The sequence below is a fragment of the Nannospalax galili genome, unplaced genomic scaffold (genome assembly GCF_000622305.1).
Source record: "Nannospalax galili isolate Female #2095 unplaced genomic scaffold, S.galili_v1.0 scaffold2527, whole genome shotgun sequence".
Classification (NCBI taxonomy): Eukaryota; Metazoa; Chordata; class Mammalia; order Rodentia; family Spalacidae; genus Nannospalax; species Nannospalax galili.
The window spans coordinates 27,737-51,910 of record NW_008356852.1 but is presented as its reverse complement, the minus strand read 5'-3'; the positions used below and the strand labels follow the sequence as shown (position 1 = coordinate 51,910).

The 24,174-nt window shown below is 42.5% G+C and overlaps 1 protein-coding gene across 1 annotated transcript in view; it reads right to left on the bottom strand.

The window, feature by feature from the left end:
• The window catches only part of LOC103751354 (CUB and sushi domain-containing protein 1), a 144,169-nt gene that overhangs the window by 105,616 nt on the left and 14,379 nt on the right, over nt 1-24,174 (bottom strand). Inside the window, exons 7-9 of the mRNA XM_008854744.1 lie at nt 21,163-21,351; nt 17,066-17,212; nt 14,390-14,578 (exon numbers count right to left, since the gene is read on the bottom strand). Coding sequence (XP_008852966.1) covers nt 14,390-14,578; nt 17,066-17,212; nt 21,163-21,351 — 525 coding nt within the window. The remainder of the gene's footprint in view (nt 1-14,389; nt 14,579-17,065; nt 17,213-21,162; nt 21,352-24,174) is intronic.

Below are 24,174 nucleotides of genomic sequence, written 5' to 3'. Positions count from 1 at the left end.
GCGACTTATCCAGTCCTTACACTGCCCATATGAGTCCGTACAGTCATGTTCACTGTGCACAGGTAAGCTGCTTTCCTGTGTGTGCTACTGGAAGGCGAGTGTGGAAGGTTCAACAAAAATTAACCACAAAATTTTGCTCCCTCATCTATCCCACAACCTTTTCCTGACACAAGTAAAATTGAAGTAGTCTGCCATTGCCTTCCTCCACACCGCTACACGGGGTTCGGCACATGCAGAGGCTGATGTCTCTGGATACTTATATTCTCTAAACAAACCCGGGCTGAAAACTTTGATATTAAGACCCCACGGTATTTGCTAAAGAATTTCAGATCAATCCTGTTGATTGAAAACCAGAGTGTTATGATTTCTTTCATTAATTAAAATTTTCCATTTGAATGAATGCTATTTCAGCCACTAAATACTTGACGGAGGTGCCAAGGACACTCACTGGAGGAAAGACAGCGTCTTCAACAAATGGTGCTGGGGAACCTGGATCTTCCATGTCAATCAACTTGCATAATGTCAACTGTAAATGGATCAAAGACTTCAATGTGAAGCCTGAAACACTGAAGCTATTAGAAGAACATATAGACAGCACCCTACAAGACATAGGTACAGGAAAGGACTTTCTAAATCAGACATTAGATGCTCAGGAATTAATGTCAACAATCAACACATGGGGCTTCATTAAACTAAAAACCTTCTGTATAGCAAAGGAAATACTCAATTGAATGAACAGGAAGCCCACAGAATGGGAGAAAATCTTCACCAGTTATACATCTAACAAAGGGTTAATATCTAGAATATATAAAGAACTCAAACAAGGAATCAAGAAAACAAATGACCCAACTAAAAATTAGTTATGGATCTGAACAGAAAATTCCCAAAAGGAATAAAAATGGCTAAGAAATACCTCAAAAAAGTATTCAACCTCCTTGGTAATTAGGGAAATACAAATCAAAATGAATTTAACATTTCATCTTACCCCAGGCCGTATGGCTAAGATCAAGAGCACAAATGACACCAAATGCTGTGAGGATGTGGGGAAAGGGGGACCCTCATTCCCTGTTGGTAGGATTGAAAATCGGTGCAGCCACTTTGGAAATCAAGGTGGAGAACTCATAATAAAAGTAAAAATGAATCTACCACATGATCCTGTCGTAGCACTCCTTGACACACGCCTGAAGGCTTCAACATCCGGCTGCAGAAACACCTGCTCAGACATTTGTGTTGCTGCTCTTTTCAAATAGCTGAGAAATGGAAACCACCTAATGTGTCTCAGCTGATGAACAGATAATGAAAATGTGGTACATTTACACATCAAGGTGGAGAACTCATAATAAAAGTAAAAATGAATCTACCACATGATCCGGTCGTAGCACTCCTTGACACACACCTGAAGGCTTCAACATCCGGCTGCAGAAATACCTGCTCAGACATTTGTGTTGCTGCTCTTTTCACAATAGCTGAGAAATGGAAACCACCTAATGTGTCTCGGCTGATGAACAGATAATAAAAATGTGGTACATTTACACAATGGAGTTCTACTCAGCCATAAAGAAAAATGAAATCATGAAATTTGAGAAGGGGGTGTAGTAGAAAGCAGTATTATCAAGGGGGGATGGGGAACGGGGTATGTTTTACTAGGGATAGAATAGAGAAGGTTATACCAGGAGGCCGTACAGGAGAGAAATATAACATTTAGGTGACATGAAAACTCAGAGAGAAATGTATTAGTTCAAAAGCCTACTGAAAAACACACACACACACACACGCACACGCACACACACACGCACACGCACACACACACACGCACACACACACATGCACACACATGCACACACACACGCGCACACACACACACACACACACACATGCATGTGTGTAGATGAAGGCTATGTAACAAGAAACAGTGCCAGGCAAGGGAAGCCTCTCTTCAAATGGGTCAGCATAGTCCAAAATATTCCCAAAATAACCGAGGCTATTGCCACAGCCCTTGATTACCTCCCAGAACTCGAAAGTAAGACCCTATTGCTGAAGACAGGGCATACTTCAGGCACAGGACTTGGAGCAATGGAGCTGGAGCTGATGTGGAAACCTCTTCCCTGAAGCCACCTCCCGTGGTATTAGAAGGTACTATGGCAAATGTGAAGGGCAAAAGCCAACCAATGATTCCATCCAGCTGTAAAGTCTATGAACTACATCAATGACCAGCCCAGCCAAGAATCTTCAATTCCTGGGGCCAAATTCTGACATGTTTCTTAACCTCTTCTCTCTTCTACAGTCCTGCAAAGGAATGTATAACGAATGTTCACGGAATTAATGATGAAAACGTGTATTTGTACCTGTTTCTCTCTCTGCTGTTTAGTTATTAAAACAGAAAAAATATGGGGCTGTAGAGATGGTCAGTGATTAAGAGCACTGGCTGCTCTTGCAGAGGACCCCAGTTAGATCCCCAGCACCCAGCACCCACATGGCAGGTAACAACCATTCTTAACTCCAGTTCCAGGAATTCCAGTACCCTCTTGTGACTTCCTGGGATCAGACATTGCATGGCACGGATCCATCTACCTACATGCAAGCTATACATTGATGTACATTAAAAATTTTAAAAATACTAATAAAATATTATAAAACAGGAAAAATGTGACCTTGACATGCATAACAACTTTCGCACTTTGACCTTGGATTTCCTGAGCATCTCCTTTAGCCTTGTCAGTGTTTGGATCAACTCTGTCTGAGACGAAATTTTCTACTTCCTTGTTGCTTAGAATTTCTAATTTCTGATTTAACGTCAGTCTACTGGGCATTCTTTCAGCTTCTTGCAAGCTTCTGTTCGTGCTTATTGTTGATGATCATTGTTGATTTTGTGTAACTCTTTATGTATCTGTTGCTCTAGCAGGAGGCCGGTATCTGTGGATTAACACTTTTATGTGTGTGTATTTATGTGTCGCTGTATGCACATTCCTAAGCATGTAAAATTGTTGTGCTCTTTTTTTTCTGTTACTGCTTATTCTAAGAAAACTAGTTATTCAAGGCTGCCTCCTAAACTTATAATAGCTAAATTACAGACATTGAGTTAATTATGAAACTCACTTGGGACTAGGAAAAATGCACAAGAAAAACAATTATGTTTAAGCAATGGTGAGGTTTAAGTAAGACTTTCAATAGCAACATCAAAAGGTTGCTATTGAAAAGGTTAAAATACAACAAAATAAGCAGGAGGTCTTAACATTTCTGTTGCTAAGGTGTAGATTACACACCTTGTTTTGAGGGAGAAATGTTTCAGGGCATGATGCCATGGGGCAGTTAGAACCTTCCAGACTTCAAGATTTCAATGGCCAAACCTGATCTGGCCCTGTAGGCTACGCTGTGCTCAGACAAGTTCCACCTGCTGACAGACATTCCCGAAACACTGTCATTAGGACTGTACATGGGAGGATGTCGTCAGGGCCTGCTTTCACACTGTTTCTCCCTGGCAGCACAGCATTGCTTAGAAATCACAAGAAGGAAAGCCACTGTCCAGACATTCATTACTCAAAATCTCTGCTGATGGCCATTTGTGTCCAAGCACTGTGCCTCCAGGATTGAAAAGCTTTCAGCTAGAACCTCTGCTTTGGAGAAGCAGGGGGGTCTCCTGTGGGGTTTTAACACAAGTTCCTCTGCATCCTCAGAGCTTGGGAACCTGCAGAATGCAGGTTAGACCCACAGAGTTAGAGTTTTAAGAGTCTGAGGTTTGGACATTTTCCTTTGTAACAAGTACTACATGTGTTTCTTGCAAAGGCTGAGAGTTAAGATCCTCTGGTAAAGAAGAAACAGACAGACACCAGATCAGAACTGAGACTAGAGGTGGGACACAGGGTCCCAGGGAGATCCCTGGGGACAGAGAGTAGTCACGAAAATGAAGAGACCATGTGGTGGTTTGAATGAAAATGTCCCCCACAGGCTCCAAGCATTTGGACATTTTGTCCCCAGATGACGGTGCTGTTTGGGGAGGTTTTAGAAGAGGTGGGTATCCTGGAGGAAGCATGTCACTGGGGGTGGGCTTAGAGAGTTCTTAAGCCTTGCCAGATCTCCAGTCACTCTCTTGTTTCTTGTGCCTGTGTGATGATGTGAGAGCTTAGCTTCTGCTGCTCCTCTTCCAGACACCTCCAGCCACCTCCAGCCACCATGCCTCCCTGACATGATGGACTGTAATTCCCCTGGAACCATAAGCTCAAATAAACTCTTCTTTCTATAAATTGCTTGTGTCAGTGTTTCTATCACAGCAACAGAAAAGTGACTAATACAGCCCATTTTCACATGCTGCCAAGGCATATTCAAATGGGAAACACACATGTGGCAAAGCACACGCCTGCCTATATGGAACTTGTTGATGTGAAGACCTACACGCCTCATCCTCCTGTGAGCCTCAAGTGAAACCACTGACTCCCTTGGGGACTGTGCTTGGGAAGATGCTCCTGGCTCTATCATCCAGTCCTCCACAAACACGTTGAACAGTTCACTTGACTCACACATTTCTAGATTCTCTAGTTCAAGAATCTTAAGAAGCTACTTGCTTGAGTATCCCCAGTTTGTCCTGGATGCCCCCCAGATTCAGTTCTCAGTGTACCCAGATTAGTCTTGGGTATTCCACAGGGCTCTGTCCCTCACTATCCCTAGCCCATTCCCAGGGGGCCCCATTGGATTCTGTCCTTCAGGACACCCAGGTCATTCCTGGGTGCCCCACAGGATTTTGTCCCACAGCCATCCACAGGCTGCCATCCATTTCTGCCCCAGTCCAGCTCTTACCTCTGCAGGACTTGGCATTTGCCAACCATGACTCCTGCAGGTGAAGGCTGACTGCCCCTTTAATTAATTATTCAAAAGCCCATTCATTACTATTGAGAATCCTGAGCTGTACCTTCACTTTCCACTGACCCCAATTCTTGTCTTTCCTTTTAGTGACTTGGAAGGCATCCATGTCAAAGTCCCACATACCAAGCCAGAGCTCTGGGACTCCTCTCTCCATGTCCATCCCAAACCTGCCCTTCTCCAGGCTGCAGAAATGGAAGGAAAAAGCCAGGTCCTGTTGCTTGCTTTTATATATGCTTCTGGGTACACCATAGCACGTTTATGCCTACATGGCAAGCACCAGGGATGTGCCACAGGGGTTTCCTCTCATGTCAGAGGCACAGCTGGTCTCTGTGGCCCCTCTCTCCCTGAGGACTCCTGGCCCTCCTATGGGAAAGCTGTTCTCTCAACAATCTGTTGTTTCGGAGCCACGCTGCTGTGGGAAGTTCCCACTCCTCACTGTTCCTCCAGTCCTGAACCACAGTCCCATGCAGACAGGCATCATGAGGCCTATGTACACATGCATGGAAAGCAGAAATGCATCGTTTAGCTTAATGAAAAAGCATGGTAGTTTCAGCTCAGGGTAGAGGAAAATGATGACCACTGTGCGACAACATCTGCCAGTGACTGGTAAAGCGCTGGTCTTTCTGGACGGTGCCCTCTCTGGGAGCAGACAGTGTTTATGAGCAGGTCAAGGAAATAGCTCAGATTCTGGAATTTGGGGAAGATACTAAAATCACATCTCAGTCACCGTCAGCTTCCTTGTTTAACATCATTTTTGGTCACTTGTGTTTATAAAATTCAAGAGCGGCTTAAGGAGAGCTTCAGAAATCACCTCCCTTCACCCATCCCTTTGGCTCCCGTCACAGCCCTGAAAATACTGTACGCTGAGAACAGTGGTCTTCGAGTGTCTTAAAGGCCTGAAGTGAAGAACAGAAGCTAAATGGTGCAATTTATGGAAAAATAATTTCCCTACTCTTTATTGTTTACGGAAAGGTTCACGATTAGACAATGGATGATGGTGACCCCACACCAAAGCCCCAGTTCAGACGAGGCTGGAAGAATCAGCCTTCAAATAGACAGCTGCCTTGGGCATTGCTCTGTGTAAGGGGGTAACTTGGAAGTGGTGCAGTGTGACATTCCATCTTAACCGCATATCTGCCACACAACAGGAAATTTCCACCCTCACCCAGTCTTCCCCTTAAAAAGATGAGATTAGTGCACTGATAAAGAAACAGCTGCTTGGCAGAGTGTTTTGCTTTAAGGCAGGAAATGAAGCCTGCAGGACAGGAGATATGCCTGGCTTTATTCAAGGAGGATAAGATCCAAGACAGCTTTGCTGAGAGAAATCTTTAAAAGGTCAAGCAAAGTAAGAAAAACAACTCACAGTTCTCAGAAACCCAAAAGCTACATCTAGCCTGCCTCCCACAGCATGAGAGCAGGTGCTGTGTTGTAAGCTGTGTGCTAAGGACAAAGCTATCAGTGGGAGGAAGCCCGGGCCCAGCCCTAGCACTAGAGGCCCAGGATCCCTGATGAGCCTGGAGCAGGTGCCTTCCATATTCAACATCATCAACTCTGTCATGTGGAAAGGTGTGTTCTACAGCAGTGGTTAAGCCTTTCAGTAATTTCAAAAGGAAACTATCAAAATTACCATTTTATGGGACAAGAAACAAGGACAGGCTGACTGGGAGCTCCCTTGACCCCGAGGGACCCGACCTTGTCCTCACTGACTCTTCATCAGAGTAACCATCTTGTCCACAGACCAACTTCCCTGAAGCCATGAAGAAAAAGAGCCAATGGAAGGGGTGAAAGAGACACTAGCACTGATCAGGGGTCCTCAGGAACGGATGTCACAGGAAGTCACACAGGTGCCGAATTCTAAATTCTAAACGTTTACGGAGTGGCTCAAGTGGCAGCACCCAGCTGGGCATCCGGGGTGCCACGTCCTGTGCAGATGGCTCATCCATTGTTGAGGTCTAGGAGAAAATGACCAGGTTCTGACCTTATTTATGAAAACGCAGAGGAGTTTCAGAAAGGATTTGAAAATATTCCTCTTAATGATTTTCGTAGAGGAAAACTCATGTTCTAATATTGTTCTAGGAAGATAAATGCAATGCTGTTCAAATTATGATGAAAAAATTTTCAAGATCAACTGGAGCACAATGTATTACATGTCAGTACATCCTTAAAGTTCCAGTGTTGTTAACTGATATGTCAATTTTCTCTTGGTTTCTAAGACCCCATTTTATTTTTAAAATATTTTATTATTTTTATTTTATGTATATGAGTGTATTCCCTGCATGTACGTCTGCAATGCTGTTCAAATTATGATGAAAAAATTTTCAAGATCAACTGGAGCACAATGTATTACATGTCAGTACATCCTTAAAGTTCCAGTGTTGTTAACTGATATGTCAATTTTCTCTTGGTTTCTAAGACCCCATTTTATTTTTAAAATATTTTATTATTTTTATTTTATGTATATGAGTGTATTCCCTGCATGTATGTAAGTACACCTGTGTCATATAGTGCCTGCAGAGACCATAAGAGTGTCAAATCCCTTGGAACTGGAGTTATAGATCGTTGTTAGCCACCATGTGGGTGTTGAGATTCAAACTCAGGTCCTCTGCAAGAGCATCCAGTTCTCTTAACTGCTAAGCCATCTCTCCATCCCTGTAAGACCCTATTTTAAAGAAACAGAGAATAACCATGTTGATGCTTAAGTCCATACCTCTACATATGTATGAACAAAAGAAACTCCCAATTACCTTCTAGGCCAGCCCCATGTCTGACCACAAGCCTGGGACCTGTTCTGGACTAGATGTGACCATGTCCAGTGAGGCCTGAGTTGCTGTCTCATGGCACAGTGGTTTGGGCTATCTTGTAGTGAACAAATTTTTTGTAAGTATTAGAATTTTATTCTATGTCATTGGTCATTACAGAAGTTAAGAAGACAAACATCTCATGAGAATCTACTAATGAGGAAGCCAGCATCTTTAAACTCATTTAGACGAGGGCCTCCCTTCAGTGACGTAAAACCTCTGTCTTCATGTCAGACTTCACTGGGTCCAGCTTGTCCACAGGCACCAGGAAGACAGCAGGTCAACATCAGCGCCCTCAAGCCTCCTGGTTCCCTAGTGGCCCATGGTCTAGGAGCCATGCAGCCTCTATGAATCACCCCTATGTGACTTCTCTCCCTGCTTTCCTGTAGCCAGGAGCCTGGTGACATGGCTCTCTAAGTGTTTCCACCATCTTTCTTGCGAGCCTGTTTCCCCTGCACTTACTGAGGTCTTTATGTGGTTTAGACATACTTTTCTAGCTGCGTGTGGACATCCACACTAGTAATCCAGCACTGGGAGGCAGAGGCAGGGGGACGGTGAGTACCAGGCCACCCTGACTACATAGTGAAGGTCTGTGTCAAAAATAAAATCATTATTTTTTTTAATAAAAAAGCTTACTGTGGTGGTTTGAGGGAAAATTAGAACTGCAGGCTCATGAATGTGAACATTTGGTCCTGATGGCGGTGCTGTTTGGGAGGTCGTGGACATTTAGAAGGTGCAGCCTTGCTGGAGGCTTTGAGAATTTACAGTCTTCCCTCAGTTCTAGTTCACCCTCTCTACTTCCTGTGTGTGCAGCTGAAATGTGCTTCCAAGCTTCCTGCCTCTGCCACCTGATGACTTGATGACATACCTTCTTGACATAATGGACGTTTATCCCTCTGGAACTGTAAGCTCCCCCCCACCTCAAAAAAAAAAAAAAAAAAAAAAAAAAAAACCAACCCACTTTTCCTTGCCTATGGTCACAGATTTTTATCACAGCAACAAAATGTAACCAAAATACATGTCCATTGCCTTTTCAATAAGCCTGTATTCCACAAAGAACTCGTCCACCCACCTGGCCCTCAAGGTCCAGCTTCCCTATGTGGACCTGTTGTCTCTCTCCTGCTCTTTGGCAGAGCCCATCAACCAGGAGGCACAGAGGGACAGTCTCCTGAATTTGTAGTGGGGTTCTCCTGTCTGTGACCTGCCCCTGCCTTGTTTTCCAACCCTCATCCTATTACCACTAATCCTCCAAAGCCTGCTTGGAGTTGCCTCTGGGCAACACAGCCTTGACACCTGCACAGCTTCTATCCAGAGCCTGTCTCTTCGGGGGGACTAGCATACTGGGCTGTAACTAAGAGATTTCAAAGTGCTGAGATGACATCCATTCATCGTGACATCTCTGTGCCCAACTCAGGTTAGGTGAACTAAAGTGCCGTGGCTGTAACTTCATCCAAACCTGTATTGGGCTTTGGATCAGCTAATGTCACCGTGATCCACAGAGAGACTGTCCATGACCACACTTCCCCTATAGAAAGTCATATTTAAGCAATAATGACCATAGAATACACAAATACTCCCTCCTACAGACAGTCCTGGATCTCCTTCCTGTAAGAAGTCCTTATTCTCCAGAGTCAAAGGTCTTGTTGCCAATCTCTTGTCTAATGAAACTTTATTTTCTGGAGGGCAAACCATGACTGATTTCTGTGTGAGAGTGAGTTGAGGACACTGTGGTGATGGTTCCTATTCAGCTGAGGACTGCTCCCATGTAGAGTCCCAAACATTTCAAAGAATATTCCAGCAGGTCTTTGATCTCATATCACACAGTTGTACACTCCCAGGAACTCAAAATCAAATGACTGGGGATTTTGAAACTAACTCTCTTTAGACAAAGATACTAATTTGGGGCTCAGAAGATGGCTCAGTGGGTAAAGACACTTATTCAAGACGAGGATCAAGTTCTACCTCAGGAGCCCACATAAGAGTCAGGTGCAGTGGTCTGTGATCCTGGCGCACCTACAGCAAGATGGGAGGTGGAGGCAGGATAGTCATCTGGAAGCTCACAGGCCAGCAAGCCAGAGTATGCAGCGCAGCAGAAACAGTAAGAAAGATCCTGTCCCAAAAACAAGGTACGAGGAGAGAGCTGACCCCTGAAAGTTGTCTTCTGACTGCCACATGTGTGTCATGGTGAACACACGCTCCTATTCACACACACACAAATAAGCAATTTCAAAAAGATACCAGTTGTGAAGACTGAATGTACTTACAACTCTCCTAAAGCTGAAAATAAACGCTCTCTACATGTGACTTGTCATCCATTACCAACCAACATGAATCATAATAATTTCAGTCAAATACAAAGTATTTTCCTTTAGTACTCACATTTTTACGAGAAAATTGCAAGAAATCTACATGATAATCTTAATACCTTCTTGTTTTCAAATTTTGCCTAAAACTTTTTGAATTTTAGATTTTAGATGTTTTTGTACTTTGAGATGGCACAGAATGATGTTATTTATGAGCGATGGTGTGGTATTTCAATACTTATATAAAATGTGTAGCGATCAGGTCAGAGCCATTGGCATATTATCCCTCAAATTTTATCGTTTATTTATAATGGAAGCATTTAAAATCCTGTCTACTGGCAGTGTTGAAATATTATACTAATTACTATCGACTTCGGTTGCTCTGCTGTGCTCTGGAACGTTCAAGGTTAATTCTCCTATCTAACAAGATGCACCATTAACCAGCCTCACCCTTCTACCCTCCCATGTACATCGCAAACCTTTGAGAAATGTTCTCTGGCCATGCATTCTCTCTGTTCTGTGAAGAGTGATTTCCTCACATCAACAGGATGCTGTGTAACTGATCACATAGCTTAATGTAGACATCCATGTTCTACACCACAGTATCTGCTATGGCAGGTGCCATCATTCGTAATTCTTTGTCTTGATTAGAGTATGAGTCCTGGGGGGAGAATCAGGTCTCATTCAGTGTGCCTCACCACAGGCTGCCACATACAACCAACAGCTCACGTATGAGCAGAGAGTGTTCCTCTCTGCAGACAAGGGCTGCTTAGATGATCAGGATGCAGAAGGCAGGAGCCAGAGATGTATCTTGGCAGTTAGGATTACTTACTGCAATTGCAGAAGCCCAGGGCTTATTCCCCAGGCTCACAGCTGCTTGTAACTCCAGTTCAAGGGGCTCCAATGCCCTCCTCTAGCCTCCATTGGCACTGCACACTAGTGGTACACATAAACCATGAACTCAAGTAGGCTCACAAACATACACATAAATAACAAATAAATAAATAAATAATAAAAACTTTACAAAAGAACCCATAGTTTCTAGTGACCTCAGGAGCCCAGCAGCTTTCTGTAAGGTGGGTGGGCTTGAGTTGTGTAAAAGCTCTGCATTCTGGGGCTGGAGAGATGGTTTAGCGGTTCCGAGCACTAACTGCTCTTGCAGAAGACCCAGCTTCTATTCCCAGCTCCCACATGGCAACTAACAACTGCCTATCACTCCAGTTCCAGAGGACCTGATACCTTCTGACCTCCACAGGCATTGAAGGAGGTGCACTTACATACATGCAGACAATACACTCATAAACATAAAATAGAATAATCGTTTTTAGAAAAGCTCTGTATTCTACAAGCAACAAGAGTGAAGCAGATAGTTCAAAGAAAACAAGTCAAATCTCCATTTGCTTCATCCTCATTCATGCAAAATACATTTTTATATTAAATAAGTCAAATTTAATAACTCAAACATGTTGGGGGTTTAAATCAGCATTATGTACTATATACCTTTACTTTATATAAAACTACTTGTACAATTCCTGCCAAACAACCTTCATCTGTCAAGTTAATCACGTCCGTTCTTTTGAAAATCTAATTGTATTTTAATGTCAAAATTAATTAATTGTACCAAATAACTTAAATGATTTTAAAATGATCTCAATTCCTATTATTATTTTAAACCTAAAGACCTCACACCAAATTAATGTGATTTTATATTATGTTTTTAAATGGCATTTCACATACGTTGTAAATATCTAAAAGAGGGCTAAGCTTATTTTCACAGTTAATGAATAGGGAGGCAGAATTCTATAACATCTTTTTAAGATTATTAATCACTTAATTATATTTGTCATAGTTGAAAATGTATTTTGGCAACAGTATTTTTTAAGTTCAGGCCACTGAGCCTCTAGTAGGCATTTTTTGTTGATTTTTTGTATATTTGTTTTTATTTTGTGTGTGTGAGTGTATTGTCTGCATGCATGTAAGTACACCCATGTCTTGAAATGTCTGTGGAGGACAGAAGAGGGTGTCAAATCCCTGAAACTGGAGTTACAGATGGTTGTTAGCCTCCATGTGAGTGCTGGGATTTGAACCCAGATCTTCTGCAAGAACAGCTCTTAACTGCTAAGCCATCACTTCAGCCCCCAAGGTCAACCATGCGTTAAGGACAAAATTTATTAGGGATAATGGGATAATACAAATTTCCCAGTTACCAGAAAGGTTAACAGAAAGTACAGGAGACCATGAAATGATGATTCTTAAACAAATTATTGCTTTAGAATACATCACATAGGTCTCTGCGCTCTAAGAAGCTTGAAGGTATTCTAGTTCCCATTCTAGAACATTCCATGAGTCTAGCCTCCTACATCCAGAGGCCATTGCTTCTTATCATAAAAGAAGGGTTACACATATCATGGCTGCTCAAATTGGTGGGACTTGAGGGAGGCTGGCTATCACATCCTCTCTGTCTGTGTCACTGGAACTCGCATGATGTAATTCTGGTTTGGAATGAGAGGAAAGGCCAGAAGTCAAGACCTCAACACACCCTGTTCAGGAGTCCCTTCCCTTCTTCCCCACTACACACAGAGAGAGCCTGCCTTTCCCATCTCCTAAACAGTTTGCAAAGCTTCTGTCCATCAGGATGACTGGCCTCCAGTCACCTGAAATACCCTTGCAAAGTCCCTCTGTTGCCATCAAACTCCTAACCCAGCACTGTTAGGGCTGTGCCGTAGAAGCACACCCATTCAGGCCACTGAGCCTCTAGTAGGCATGCTCCATGCAACCAGGATCCTAGTGTCCTGCTTCCACCCTTTTCTGGGTCCACGATGCTGCGGGATCATGGCTTTCTCACTGGTGGCATTCTCAGTATCAACCTGCCATATCCCATAAGGAGCCTACGGTGTTGTGGATGAGAAATGTCCCCCATAGGCGCAAGCGTGTGGACACTTGTCCAGTTGGTGGCGCTGTTTGGGGAGGGTCATGGGACTTTAGGATGTGTGGCCCTGCTGAAGGATGCGTGTCTCCAGAAGTGGGCTTTGCGATGGTGCAGCCTCTCCTCACGTCCGGCTTCTCACTCGGCTGTAGGAAACGTGAGCTCCAGCCTAGTGCTCCTCCACCATGGTGCCACCTGCGGCCATGCCTCTCACTTAGGTGGACTCTGCCTGGAACCACAAGCCAAAATATTCTTTTCTTCTGAGAGTTGACTTACAGAAGTCACGGGAGTAGAAAAGTAACTAGGCCTCCCTGGCAGAGATGGGCTGTCTTCAGAAATGAGTTCCATTTCACACATGCAAAGAACACTTAAAGCAAATAAAGAAGCCTCAGGGACTTTAAAAGAAAAAACTTGCCATTCCTAACAAGGTATGGGGCATGGAGCTATGCTTGGGCCTCTCTGACAGTAAAGTGGAATTTCAGGAGGTAAAATGTAAACCAAGCTAAAAATGTGAACACCATCACGTGCTTAAAGTCACACAAGTATGATATGTACCTGCTAGTTTATCATGCCACAATTACAGAAAATCTAATATCTTATGTAAAAGAAAGACATAGGGGTCAGTATCAAGTCCCACTCATAAATTATAATTGACTTGCAGAGGCTAATCGACTTCATTATGAATATAAACCTCATAAGACAAAATGATAAAAATTTGACCACTTAAAACCCTTGAGTTAAAATTAAAATACTTTACTTGAAAACATAGTTTTTATCCATCTGATTGATAATATGCAAAAACAAAATTCAGAGTGAAATCAGCATTAATTAGACCTAGACTAAAATGTCTAAAAGAAAATCAAACATACAGTTTATGGCTCAAAGGGTGAGCGTTTAAAGTAAAATTGGGAAATGCATTTTCAGTAGTGCAGTTTTTGAAATAATACAATGGATGGGAAATTACTTTGCATCTTAATGGAACGCTACCATTTTTAATTTCAAGAGAAAGAACAAGTTATTATTAGAATAACTGTACCCACAACCAAGGGGGTATTTATTCTCTGAATTCATGCTGTGTAGCTAAATCAAGCCTTTTGCAAATGTCAGCAATGTTTGCATGATCTATGGAAAGCTTTATCGGTACTGTTAGAGCCAATTGTGATGGTCAATTTTCCTTGTCAACTGGACAATTTGATGCAATCTATAACCCCAACGAGACACACCCCTGGGCATGTCTATGAGATCATTTACCAAGAGGATTAACTGACTAGGGAGACTCACCTTGACTCTCAGGAGCTAGGAGCCCAGGAGAAACACAAAAGAAGAAAGAACACCAGCTGAGCACCAGCACTCCCATCTCTGTCCTTTTAGTGCTCATTGCTGAGCAAAGTGCTCAGGGCTCCATTTCCCAACACTTTTCATGCATCATCTCTCTTGTTTCCAAAGGGTGATTAAATCCAGACATGACATGGCAGCCCCAGTTGGGTGGGAAACAGGTGTCTTACCCTGGCAGAGTGGTGCCATGGAGTCCCATTGGTACACGCCCACTGGGTTCCGCCTGCAGGTGGCATTGCTGTGGCCAATCATTCGGTATCCAGGCTTGCAAAAGTAATGCACCTTGCTCCCCACTGCCCCTGTGGTCCTGTTTAAAATGCCGCCATTCTTCAAAGTGGAGGTCAGGCTGCAGTAAGGGGCTGGGACATGCAGACAGAAAAAGGTCACAAAGCAACACAGGACAGGTGTGTCTCCTGGTGAGGTGGTACAAGCCAAATATCTCATCTTTACAAGCTGTGAAATGTGCACCAGGTATCCAGCCTTCGAAATAAGCACCCGACAACCCCACAACCTGGAGTCTGAGGTCTCCTTGCCAGGCTCAGGGACCTGCTGCCCTTCAACAGGAGGCAGATCCTGACGGCAGCCTGACTAGGGAGAGGCAGAGCTTGCTTCACACTTGTGGGCTCCCCACAAGGTACCCACAGGCTGCCCCCCCCTTCAACAGGAGGCAGATCCTGACGGCAGCCTGACTAGGGAGAGGCAGAGCTTCACACTTGTGGGCTCCCCACAAGGTACCCACAGGCTGCCCCCCCAACACACACAAAGGGGAAGCAGCAGTGGACCTTGCTCAAGGGACCATATTTGAAACCAAAACCTTGCCTAAAATTTTAACAGACATGATTAAAACAAAGAAAATAGAAGCAGATAACATTCTGCCATCAAAACAGGAACTTATTAGTACTGTTATTATTGTTTAGTGGGCTATATGAATTGTGTAATGATACAGACATTAAATTTATTTTATAGCTTAAGGGACTTGAGTCAAATCTTTGCAGAAAATATACTACTTCAAGGAAAATAATCCACGTCAGCACCAATCAGTCCCTCCACTGGAGATGCCTTAAACTTACAGACAAGTATTAGTTTTAAAGGCACTGTCTTCCTCACACAGAGCACAACATCTCAGTGGCTGAAATTGCTACATAATATTTATACATTAGAGAAAGAAGCTTACTTTATCTTTACAAAGTTCTTTCTCTATTCCCTTGAATAAATGAAAACACAGCAGGGAGAGAGGTAAGCCCTGGAAATGCCTGGCTCCTTTTTCTGAATGCCCTACTTCCCTATGAGGCAAAGCACAGGCAGGTTTCGGGATGACCAACAGATTATACATAAGGATAATGTAAGGTCAGGACGCAGCGTGTGGCTGGGTGATCATATTATGGGCTAGAGCCCGCTATCCCACACCTTGAAGTCCTAACAGAAAACAGTAAATTTTAAGGGGAAACCTGTATGTGTTTGTATATCTCACAGATCATGTGCATGTGTTTTTGCTTGTGCAAATGTACATGTTCATATATGAAACATATAAGCATCTGTATATATTTCCAAGGACACAGCATAATACTTCATAACCTCTGTTTCCTGGTGTGATCGGATAAAGAGTCTCTTGTTCTATGAATGGGCAGAGGCTAGTGTTACAAATATTTGAAGTATTCCATGTTAGCAGGTTACTAAATAATTCACCACAGATAAAACAGGATAAATTGTGTTCACCATGACTTCCTCTACACTAACCATTTTTGCATTGTGGAAAGAAATTCAAACAGGCTGAGAAGTCTGAGCCTTGTACATCCTCAGAACAAGGCTTTGATGAATGCAAATCCAGTTGTTGCTCTGATGTGCTCTGTGACATGGGTCTAGTGTGTTTTATCACATTTTCAAAGGGACAGTGCCTGAATTCTCAGCCAATGGTCCTCATATCAAGAGCCTTTCAAAGCCTGGCTGCTTTCACAGTCTTCTGAAATCTTTCAACATCCCATCTTGCTCCACTGATGTGGATCCCCCTGAAAATCTGAACCACCAACAGGAGTATGAACAGCCGTCTGCAGACACCACATCTGGCATGCTGGGTGGCATCTTTCCAAGGGAGACACCCCTCAAACTCTGACCTGGATACAGTTGACTGAGAGAAGCTTAGACTGTTGTGCTTCATGACTAAACTCAGGAATTATATGCCTCCCTGTGCTTTCGTAGGGGAATATAAATACTAGTGTAGATTAGATCAGACTGAGCTTGTACACCAGGTTTAATGTTTCATCAATGCACTAGATGGCTTAATTAACTTTCCAGGTAATTTAATACTCACAGACTATTAAAGACCATGGAGAAAAGATGGGATAACCCAGATTGTGATAAGGAAGCACACTAGACCTATGTTTCTCACACACATACACACACACATATATATAAACATATATATGCACACAAAACATATATGTATAATGTACATGTTCACACAAAATACAGGCTAATACACGGATATATGTAAGGATATGTAAGGATAATGAAATGTACAGAAACACATAAAACGATGTTAGTGCCAAAAGCAAAAGCCACGTACACAATTTACAGCAATATAATGACATCTCTGTTGTTCCCAATGTTAATTTAATTTTGACTTTATTATTTTAATTTTGGGGAAATGTGTTTGTTGTCTATGATATACAAATTAAATATCATTTCAGCAATACATTTAAGAATATTAATCAAGCTTGCTCATTAGATCTGTCTCTTGCTGTTGTTTATTAATAGCGATCAGCTGTATACCGTCACCTCTACCTTAGTCTATTATGAAATAAAGACAGATGTACTAAAAGCCCTTCGTGCAATGTCCATTTATTCACCTGCATAGCGAATCTTGAAGCCTTTCTTGCTGGTTGCATGGTCAGTAGACCAGCGGAGGTAGAGCTGGTTACTTCTGCTGGTGAAGTTGGATTGCTCAGTGTGGTTCCCACTCAAGACCACTAACAGAGGACTTTGCCCAGAAGAACCTAAATAAACCAGAAAAACAAAAACGTTCAAATGTGAGTGCCTACAAAATGCAGATCGTGGTCGGCCGTTGATTAAGCTGGTACTACATACAACTATTTATTTCCAAAGTTGACAAAAAGTTTCAAATGAAAATAGCAGCTGATATGCCCTTTGATAAAAAACCAATCAGAGGGAAGAAGTTGGGCGCATAAATTTCTGATGACATAAGAGGGAAATTGAGTCGCACATGTCAATGAGATAGTAGCATTTGGAAACTTGAATGCAATTTTATCATTGGAATTTCTAGTTCTATGCAGATGTGGAAAACTGAGAACATTCTTTGGGAACTTGGTAATTCATGGTGAAGTGGAGATTTGACTCTCCTCCGTCATCTCTAGCACATGTATATGTGAGTGTGGTTTATAGTGCAAAAATGTACATTCCAGTATTATTGTCCGTGATACATCTGGAGCACAGCTAACAGGCTGGAGCTTTTAAGTGCTAGAAATATCATGAAGAAAAGTTAAATTTGTGTAGTTTCTAAAATAATTGCAGTAGGTGTGTTTGTATCAGCATATGTAAAGCTGGGAATAACATTCAGATGTTTGAACATGCCATTTTCAGATCAGTATCATCACAATTCATACAAACACAAAAGTGCACAATATAGGATATATGTGTATAGATAGATGATGGATGGATGATGGGTATATGGATGATAGATGGATGGTGATTGGATGGATGGATGGATGGATGGATGGATGATAGATGATGGATGGGTAGATGATGGGTGGATGGAGAGATGATGAATAATGGATGGATGGATGATGGATGGAGGATGGGTATATGATGGGTGGAAGGAAAGATGAGTAAGTAGGTAGATGTATAGTAAGAACATCCACATCAGTAACCCACCTCACTCTTTCTTTGGGATATAACCCCCTCAATAGAATTGAAAGGAGACTTATATTCCTATGGATATTTTAAATGTCTCCATACTTTGCTTCTCCATAGAAACAAGGCCTCATTAAAAAATCACTACTGATATATTTTCTTCCTTTTTAGTCTTTATATTTACAAGTTTTTCAAAAACATCATAAAGCAAAGTTATTAAATTCCAGCTCAGAAAACCAAGTGGGTATTCCTCTTACGACGAAAGTTTCCTATAACGTGGGAGAGAAATCCCTCTGTTGAAATAGAAGCTGGACTCACAATCCCCCTTCTGTCAGTGGGTGTAACATTATTTCTTTGTCTTTCAAATATTCCTGACTTCTCCCACTTTGCAGTTCACGCACAGGAAGCATCAGAGGAGTGCACCTGCACCTCTCACGACTGTGCATAATATAAACGTCATCAGGGCAACTGATGTCCGTTATAGAATCTTCACTCATTCTGAGAGATCACTACTTCACTCATTCTAACTCCCAAACCATTTCTAGTTCCCTCCATCAGTAAAACTGTGGGAGGATCTGTTTTGTTCTGCCCAACAGTTCAGTAAATCTCTACTTACCGCAGCTCAGAATGCAGCTGACTAGGTATGTGCTGTGCAGAGACAGCTAAATCAAATAGTTTTCAGGAGTGTGCCCAACTCCAATGTGAATAGTGCCTTCTAATAAGAGGAGATCAGGACACAGGTACACAAAGAACAAACATGATGATCATGGGAGGAGGATGTACCTACACGTCAAGGAAAGGCTCAGAGAGATCAGCTGATTCTGGATGACCATTCTCCAAGACTAACTGGGCTGTTGCTTATATCATCCAGCATTTTTGTTATAACACTCCCAGGAACCCACAAAGAAACCAGGTAGTCAACAAGAATGTGGAGGTTGGTGTTGAGATTCCCTAGAATGGATTCTTTCTTTATTAAAATTTTAATCATTAAAAAAAATTCTATGTGTGTGTTTTGCCTGTTTCTATATGTGCATCACATGCATGCAATTCCTATAGAGGCCAGAAGAGGGCATTGGATACCCTGGAACTGGAGTTTCGAACAAGTGTTCAGTTGTTAGCAGATTGTTAACCATCATGTGGGTGCTGGTAATCAAACCTGGGTTCTCTGTAAGAGCAGACAGTGGTATTAGCTGCTGAGCCATCTCTCCAGGCCCCCAGATATGATCCTTATTGTCATGAAAGATTGTAGGAAATATGGCACTTACTCCCTGAGGAAGGATGACCCTACTTCACGGGGAAAAAGGCAGAGCTGTGAGCTGTGTGTTCATGGCTGTTTAAACAGATCATATTTGTTCTGAAACAAAATGCCATGGGGAAATTCATTATCCCAAGTTCACTGCACTTTAAATGTCATTTTTACTGACAGAATGCAAGAGTATATTTTCAGGAGTTATTAATCCCACATCAAATGCCTTTCTGTTCTCCATCTGTTCTCTGTCTAAAATGGAGTGAGTTTTCTAGGCCTGTCTTTAAAAGCATGCATCCACCTTTCATGTGTCCAGATAGCCTAGAAAATTGAGACCCAGGCACACCGGCCAGTATGTCACCAGCAAACCAGTCTCACAATTCAGACACCTTTCTTCAAAGTTTTATGACTTTAAAACCCCATTCTTGGAAACTGTGAGAAATCCACACTTGATTCATAGAAATTGTAGGAAGCCCACACCTGATTCTTAGAAATTGTGGGAAACACACACTTGATTCATAGAGAGCAATACACTCTTGGTCAACTGATGCTCAGAATAAATTGGGTCATCTACTTCTTCTCAGCCCATGGAGTATAAAATAGTCCCCATGTCACCAAAATAGAAACGATGGGCATAGCATTTGCCACAATTGCTTACAGATTGAGAGCAAAGTCTATCAGTACATGTGTCTGCTTGGACATATAATTTAACAATTCTTGCTCTCCAGTCCTCTGTTTCTATGTGTAACCGTTAAGGCTCTGCTTTTAATACAGCAAATCCTCAGAACTATATACATTGATCACTGTGGGTCTGTCTCCGTAAGAGATTTGGCTGTTACGATCTGTTAAGTTAGTGAAACACAGAAGCACATGGACCATTTGGAGAATTTTTTATTGCTGAATTGATTGTGGTTTGTCTGAACTCAGTAACAACAATGGAACCACGAGAAAGCCCTGTGCCCTCCCCAGCCTTCACTGAGCCCTGCTTTGTTCTTCTGTGCAAAGAAAACCATCAGCATCAGCTTCATCTCGAACCTGCAGGGCAGCTCATGCTGCACTAAAATGACCATGAGAACACAGACAGTCATGGCACTAGTGTTGAAAACAGCATTAGCAGGAGCCTTGTTCTCTGCATTTCACTCCATTTCTAGCAAAATACACATTTGGAATGAGTGAAAAACTTCTCAACTGTCCTGTAGTAACCTGTGAATTAATGCAAGATTTGGGGAAGAAATCAATAACAAAGGCTTCTGAGATCATTATTCTGATTAATCAATCAGAGCTAAAGAATTAAAGAATGTTTTTTTAAAAAAATCACATATGGGGCTGGAGACATGGCTCAGTCGGTAAATTATTTGCCTTGCAAGCACAAGGACCTGAATTTGACCCCAGAACACATGTGCAAAAAGCTACAGCATGTTGGCACATGTTTGCAATCCCAGCATGCCAGCGGTAGACGGGTGGATTCCTGGGGCTTCAGCAAGCTTATTAGTTCCAGGCCAGTGAAATGCTCTCATTAAAAAAGAAAATAAAGTATCTGGCCCCCGAGGAGCTGTGAAATATCCTCTAGCTTCTCACACCCATGCGCACACACACACACACACACACACACACACACACACACACACACACATTCACCTGTAGAAAAATAACAACTGGTATTGCTTGCAGGACACCTCATCTCTGAGAATGCACAAGGTCCCTGTCGTCACTGTTGTTGTGGGAAGACATGGTTAAAGGATGTGTCTAAAGCACTGTGCTACTAAGACATTCGGATACGCCTTCATTCATGATCTCCAGGGCCTTGTAACAAAAACCCCAAAGACTTACCATCAAATACTTCAAGTGCATCAAATTGCTTTTCACTTTGAAATGTGTCCACAAAGAGAGTGATGTTAAAGTTTGGATCCACTTTGATGCTCCAAGAGCAGGTCTGTGAGTTGAAATAGTTGCCTGGATACCCTGGACTGAGGATAACTCCAGAAGACTCTGTCCGGACTTCATTTGCTGGGCATTGTGCTGAAGAGAGAAATATCACTTAAACGTCTGCTCTCACACAATGAATCCAACATTGGAAAGGACAGTTTTTATCACTGTGCACAGCATCCCATGGAAAGAGAAGGCAATCTCATCGAGCTCTGACTACATTTAATACCAGGTGTCAACACTGAGAGAGAGAGGCAAGTCACAGTGAGTGGTTGTGGTCCATCCACTGAGTCAGCTCTTTCCCCTGGCCCTGCATCTCAGACACAGCTTGATGAGGACACTGTGCATTTCATCACAGCACCCATGGTATCCATAGCAGCCATAAAGACAATTTTCAATATGATGGGACAAGATGTGGTGGTTCTTTGTAAGAAAAAAAATCCTCGTTTTAAGTATGACTTCTACTATACTTGGAAAAGGAAAATTTGAATATTTGGTGATTGCTTGGGAATGAATGAGTCAGAGAAACATTGCCTCAGACTCACTCTTCACCCCACAGTCCCCTATACTCCTCAGGAGGATCCATGGCTTCCACAGTGAGAACTTGTCTGAATCCCTGAGCTGTTACAGGAATGGCACATCTGTCCCCTCCTGCTTTTATTTTTATTCAGCTACTTCCAGCCTAGTTAAAAAATTCTAAACAGCATAGGTATGAAAGTACAAGGTAGAATCACCAAAAGGCGAGTTCCTTAATTAATAACTTTTCTCACTGCTAAATTAAATTGCATTCCAGAACTATTTTGCTTGTGGAGTTGTTAAGGGAAATGAATGATCTGATTGGTCACAGCATATAAACAGGATGTGCCAGAGCTATTCACAATGTTAGCAAGGTTAGTAACCAGCCTTCCTCAAAGACAATAAGCTTGGGGCTGGAGAGATGGCTCAGGGGACAAAGTACTTCTGGCTCCTCCAGAGGACCACAGTTCAGTTCCCAGCACTCAAAATAGGTGGCACACAATAGCCTCTAATTCCAGCTCCAATGAGACCCAACACCTTTGTCCTCTGAGGCCTCCATGGGCAGCTACATGCACATGCACATACCACATATACTCATGATTAAAATGAAATCAATCTCCAAAGAAAGATATTAAGGTTGTTAAAGATATGGATCCTATTTGCTAAATTTCCTCATTTAATGAGTCGACTGTATATTATTTGTACATACATTTCTAAATGAAGACACTTTCCAAACAGGTAAAAGAGTTTGTGAGATTTGTGAGATTTTTCTCAGTTTTTATTTTTTTTGGGGGGGGGGTGGTATTTTTGACACAGGTTCACTGTAGCCCCAGCTAGCCTGGTACTTACTATGTAGACCAGTCTGGCCTCGATCTCACAAAGATCCTCCTGCCTCTGCCTCCTAAGTGCTGGGATTAAAGGTGTGTGCCACCATGTCCAGCTTTCAGATGTATAATTCTTAATTAACTGTGTTTAAATGTTGCTTTCCCATGGTCAACATTTATCTGGATATTCTAACTGAAATGTATCTTAAAATTTAGCCAAATTTTAGACCAAACTATACCATGGTCAACATTTATCTGGATATTCTAACTGAAATGTATCTTAAAATTTAAGACCAAACTATCAGTGAGGAACTTTGCCACAGAACCCTTCAAAATGTGTGTTTTAGATCAATGTCTTAAAATAGAGACAGTGTGAATCAATGGCAGTAATGTCGCTGAAAATAATTCCTGCCAAAGGCTACAGACCGAAAATTTTGGTGTAAAGTCCTGATATTGTTAGGGACCCACGAGGCAGGCACTTTCTGGTCAAGCTTGCATTAAAGTACTGTTGTGTTTTCTTTTTGTTTTAGCTAACTAAGACTTTGAGAGACTTGCAGGGACCCAGTTCAGGTCACTGGGTGCTCTGGGTCACACCTCTAAGGAGCTGAGAGTAACGTGGCTCATTACAGTGGGATCCGAGCACGCATAGACCTGCTGCGTCTTCCTCCTGAACTTTGCTACATGACTTTGGTCTAGGCATGACCAATTACCTGCGTTATTTTACTTCTTGTCCTATAACCTCAAACTGAGCATGCTCGGGATAGTGCTGCCCCTCACATGCTTTTCTATAAGAGTACGTATCCCCCATCGAATGCTTTGGAACTATCCCAGTGCCTTCCCTACCTGCTACAGTCGATAAACTGCTCTCCACTATTTTGGCTTCTGGTTGTGTATTTTGACTTTTTGTTTACTGAGATACAAACCCAATTCCTTTACTGATAAGATCACTCTGCAAAATTTACTTTGCCAATTATAAACTGGAATGCTGATATTTTTTAAAAGAACAGCACATAGGTTGGTTTGGTATCTGCACACCTGTGTGGGCCAGGGAGCACAGTTCCACAGACCTGCCTCCATGTTACCAGAGCTAGAGCTTTTCCTATGTCTGCTACCGAGGGCCAGAACAGCCACCCCTGGGGTCATAACTAGATGCAGGAGATGTAAATGCTTTTCTTAAATAGAAGATGCCATATGGGCAGAGGTGTTACAGAGCCTGGAAATGACTTAACTACATGCCCATCTTTTCTCCACAGGAAGGTGCTCCCAAGTACCCTCTGTTCTCTGAATTTCACTAGGGAAATAAGCAGCAAGCCCTCCTCCCTGCATGCTCTACCACTGCAACTAGAGTTTTAAATGACACTGAACTTCAGACCATCTGGAAACAGGAAACTTTGCAATGAGTTGCTGAAAACAGCCTGCCTCCAGGGCCAGGCAAAGAGCAACTTCCAAACTAGAAGCATCCGGCCCAGCAACGCTTACCCCTGCAGGTCCTAAAATGGCGTTCTTGCTTGTTAGAGAAGGTGAAATGAAAATAGAAACAAAACCATTTTTATCATTTCTTATAACACTTAATGCT